This window comes from Nicotiana tabacum, chromosome 8 (assembly GCF_000715075.1).
Source record: "Nicotiana tabacum cultivar K326 chromosome 8, ASM71507v2, whole genome shotgun sequence".
Classification (NCBI taxonomy): domain Eukaryota; kingdom Viridiplantae; phylum Streptophyta; class Magnoliopsida; order Solanales; family Solanaceae; genus Nicotiana; species Nicotiana tabacum.
Genome location: NC_134087.1, coordinates 76,846,897 through 76,851,933, shown reverse-complemented (window position 1 = coordinate 76,851,933; position 5,037 = coordinate 76,846,897). Strand labels below are relative to the sequence as shown.

Below are 5,037 nucleotides of genomic sequence, written 5' to 3'. Positions count from 1 at the left end.
TGAAAGAATGACAGTTTGAATAAATTTGCAACTATTTTATACAAAGAAGAAGGACCTTCATAAAATTGGACGATTAGAGCTCCCTAGCTGTATTAGCCTATGCAAGTATATTTTGTGCAGGATGAATTGAGCGGGCTAAATTTTTGGTTGGTCATAACTCTATGAATTGAAGTAACATTGTCACACAAGTCACAACAATAAACCATTGGGAACTCCAAAACCCTCCTCGTAATATAAAGTCCTGCAATGAAGATTTAAAAAATATTAGAAAGGAAAATTACTAATAAAAGTACTAATAATAACAATAAGGACAACAGCATATAAAGGTCGCTATTATTTAAAGCGACAAACATTTTATGAAGGAGGAAATATTAATTTAAAGGTATAGATTATTATAAAATTTGACTCTCTAATACAATCAAACATCTCTAAAATAACATCATTTGTTTGGACATTTTTGGCTGCTATATGGTGGTGCAGCCACATAAAATGAGGGGTGGTCAGTTAAGTACTTTTAATCGAAAAATTATATTGTATATATAAAAAATTATATTGCGTATATAAATCAAAAAATACTTTTTATACATATATATTAAATATTGAATACCCTTAGCGAATTTTCTGGTCTCGCCATTGCTCCTATATATAGCGAAATGTTATAGAAAATACATAATGTAACAGAAACTTAGCCGTTATAGTAAAATACTTTACAAAATAATAATTGTTATAGAGAAGTTGACTGTAATTAATTACTGAAGCAGTAATTGAAAAAGGAAAAATACCTTAGAGGAGAGATGGGATGAGGAAGCTGAAGAAGGTACAAGTCCTCTAAATCCAATTTTATAAGCAATACTTCCATCAGCTTTAAACAATCCAAAATTTCTCTCAGAAGTTGGTCCTGGTTTCTGATTTTCATTAAATAAAGCAAATACATAAGCTCTCACCACCATTTTTGGTCTATAAGGTGTCCCTTTTTTCTTTAACAACCTTTTATGCAAATTATTATTATAAGTTCTTGCATTCTTCACATTAGCACCAGCTTCATTTTCATCTCCTTTTGAAGCCCAACCAGTTTCAGAACAAATTACTGGCATTTTCTCGAATCCCGCCTTTTCCAATGCAAAATAAGCTGCATCAATCATAGCTTCAAACATATTATCATAATGCAACTTAGTTTTTGCATCATATATACCACTCGATTTCTCCAATAATGCATAGTTGAGATCAATGTGACTAGGGTCACTCTTATATGCCAAAAATGGATATGCATTTATATAAAAAGGTGACCGAATTTGACTTGAGAAATTCAAGAGTGGTATCATATAAGGAAGTATACTTTCTTTAAATACACCAGCAGATGGAGGGTAAGTATTTTCAAATACAGCTTCTGAATGAGGACTAGATACTTCAATTTTACGCGCTAAGTTCAACTTATCAAGCGCATTGTACACATTCTTAGCTGCAGGGACTAACACTTCCCAGAGTTCTACGTCCAACCCTCCAAGAATTTCATTTCCAACAGCTATGCCACGAATTAAGGTACCAGGGAGATAAGGTTGTACGTTTACTTTCACCCATTCAATAGCGTGATCTTCGTTTACACTGATGTCTTTAAGAAATTCATTGCCAAGCCCTATGATAATTTGAATTCCTGAATCTTTAAAAGCTGTTAGAACTCCATGATCTGCATCGTATATTCGAACGTTCTTTATCTTGTTTGCCCTTAGTAGTGTTACAACACTTTCTGGTGCTGGAATATTATCTGCTATTCTTCCATAGTTTATACCATATGTTCCTGTAAATGCATGTGTTACCAACACTGTCCAAAAATAAGAAATAAATATCAGTATTCGAATTGTAAAAGGAGAAAAAAACATGGTATATTAGGAAACTATGTTGAATTCTAATGCTAAATATCACATAATCATAGGCGGATGCAGTGTAGTCAGAGGCGGACCCAGAATTTGAAGGTGGCGGGGACATGAATGGATTGCTCAACCAGTGCCCCCGGAGGCACACCTATGTTTTAGTAGAGGGGTCACCGGAACCCATTAATATCAGCAAAAATTATAGATATACATGTGTATAATTTTGCCCGGAACACTTATAAATTAAAAGTCCGATGGGTGCACTGGTTGAACAATTCACTCGTATGCCCTGCTACCTTCAAATACTAGGTTCACCTCTAAATGCCCTTATCGAACTTTTGACCATAGAACTTGTACAAAATATAGGTGATTTATTAACTGGGGATAAGAAAAACAAAGAGCAGCAGAAACAATCAAACAATTACACAAAACAAAGAGAAAAAGAAGATTACCATTAAAGAGAAGAATGAAACAGAGGAATAAAGAGGAGTAAGTCATTTTTTTGAAAGGTGAGAGAAAAGTAGCATAGATAATATCTAATTGGCCATTTCCTCACTTAGTTTATATTTGTACCAAAAGAAAAATGGCAACACATTTTGGGCAACCTCTTTCATCAACAGTGATAACTTGGGATGCAATGCTTCTTCATTAGGCAATATGTCATAGTTTATAGTTCAAACCAATAAAGATTCCAAACCTTAGTCCATTTTGAAAGGCAGGGGGAAATTATGGCTTTTGGAAGACGATAATGTTATGTTCTAATGTTGTGTTGGAATTGATTCCAACCTTTTCAGATCAACCATTTCTTTTCTTTTCTTCCCCCTGGAGTAGACCCTCTCAACATGAATACCTTTATCCTAAAGTGTTCCTCCTTTATCATACGCTTTTCAAGTCCCTTTCGCTGATTTGTAAACTGTTTGGCCAAAAAATATAGATCTTTGATTAAACCAATTAAATATATATATTGAGGGGTTAAACCTAGTTAATAATAATAACTTCAGATCTACAACCGATTAATGCGAATGATGTAGAATAGTGTTAAAAGAAGATTAAATGTAATGTGCATTTAATGTATTAAGACCATTAATGAGGATGAAATGTCAAGCAATAAATAACAATAAATGGCACTAGAGTAAATAAGGAGAAGGCTTAACCCAATATTGAATGAGGTGGATGATTCCTCCTTCTCCTTCAATATTGGGTTAAACCTTCTCCTTATTGGCTAGTTACAGATCTCTGATGGAAAAGGTATGTAATAATAGACAATCGAATCTCTTTAGAAAGATAATGTTTGTATTCTATTTAGAGAGAAAATTTGCTTTTCAAAGAGTGTTTTTATCAGAGAATATTACATGACTATCACCTGATCTCTCTTTCTATTTATAAGGGACATACCCCCCCTCCGCTTATCGAGATCTGTAACTAGCCAAAAAAAATGCAAAACCCCCTACTCACTTGTACATACAGATCTAACATTGCAAGTAACGGAGAAGAAAGGATGAAGGCAGTGGCCGATCTCACCACCAACCTCCTAAACACAATCAATGAGTTTTCTGAAACGGAGGGTGAAGATGTAATGCCAAATGCCTCTCACAGGCGAAGTGGCTCACCCATCCCTCATGGTAGCATCACAATGTCCCACGGTAAAGGTGTTTCCAGGTCCACAACGGAAGAGGCACCACCAGTAGTGAAGAAACTACTTGAGGCTTGACTAACAAACACGCTGACCAACATCCTCAACAAGCCCGCCTAAAAAGCAATTAGAGAAAATGCGAGGACTTGCGTTGCGCCAATGACGGCCGAGCAATATAGCCCTCTCCCTCCAATAACAAGTATCACTCACAATATTAATAATGCAGGTGACGATACCCTCATGGCCATTCTGAGAAAGATGGAAGAAATGAAAAACGAAAACAAAATGCTTCAAGACCAAATGAAAGAGCAACAAGATAGGGTAGACAAAATATCGGGTTCCCCAAAACTCTTACCAAAAAGAGATACTGGTCGATTCGTGGAACAACCCTACAGTGATGAAGCCGCCCCGCATACCATACCCAAAACCTTCAAAATGCCGCCCCACCTAAAAATATATGACGGTACGACTGACCCTAAAGATCATGTGACTCACTACGTCACCGCGGTAAAGGGCAACGATCTCGCCAAAGAACAAGTATCCTCCATCCTATTGAAAAAGTTTGGCAAAACCCTCATCGGAGGCGCATTAACTTGGTATACACAGCTTCCCGCGTGCTCCATTGAAACATTCGAAGAGATGGACGATAAGTTCGTAACGGCCCATGCCGAAGCGAAAGAGGCGGAAGCAAGAGTGAACACATCAAGCAAGCACCTGGATAGGGACTGAGGGATTTCCTCACTCGATTCAACCATGTAAGGATGACATTACCAAATGTATCAGAAGGCATGGCTGTAGCAGCTATCCAAAATGGGCATAACAGAAACGGTTTGAGGGCGACCAGAAAGTTGTTGAGTCGGCTTATGAAATATCTCCTAATCACTTGGGATGAAATACACAATGCCTATTGTGCCGAAGTCCATGCTGACGAAGACGAATTGCATGGGCCGATCCAACGGTTGACCTCGGTACAAGCCGAGTCCAGGAAAGACCGAAGAAACGATGCCAAAAGAGATCCAACAGCCCTACGACCCAATTGAGAAAGGCATCAATTATATATTTGGGATGTCGTCTGATCTCATCCAAGTCACACCTATCGCGCCCCATTTTTCCTCACGGAGTCCGGGTTTCGACATCTCTTTGGGCCAACTCCTTCCTTTTGGAAATTGGGTATGGAATTTGAAGAGTCACCACTTAACGGATTTAAGGTGCGTTAGGGCACCTAAAGCAAATAACTCATAAACTGGTTTGCATTACCAGAGATTGGGTAAGGGCTCAAAATAACCTTGAGGAGAAGGTATTAGGAACCCTTCGAGGTCCACAATGGTGGGTCTCGACCAAACTTGAATTAGGTGAATTAGTCTTATAAACAAACAAAGCAATTTAGACAAATAGATATTACGTTTAAAACAAGGGGTAGAAGGGGTCCTAGATTTTTTAGCCTATAGGATCACTTCTGTGCAATACTTGGTAATCGTCCCCAAGTTGGGGTGCTACACATAGCATTAGCGCACATGTCATCATATCCTTTACTAC

General features: G+C 37.6%; 1 protein-coding gene across 1 annotated transcript; it reads right to left on the bottom strand.

The window, feature by feature from the left end:
* On the bottom strand, positions 1–2,452 carry LOC107770034 (glucan endo-1,3-beta-glucosidase 14). The gene is made up of 3 exons (XM_016589291.2): positions 2,321–2,452; positions 783–1,819; positions 1–241 (listed from the first exon to the last, which is right to left on the bottom strand). Exons 1-3 carry the CDS (start codon positions 2,364–2,366, stop codon positions 152–154), a joined length of 1,173 nt encoding a protein of 390 aa, XP_016444777.1. The 5' UTR covers positions 2,367–2,452; the 3' UTR covers positions 1–151.
* Positions 2,453–5,037: the final 2,585 nt, after the last annotated feature.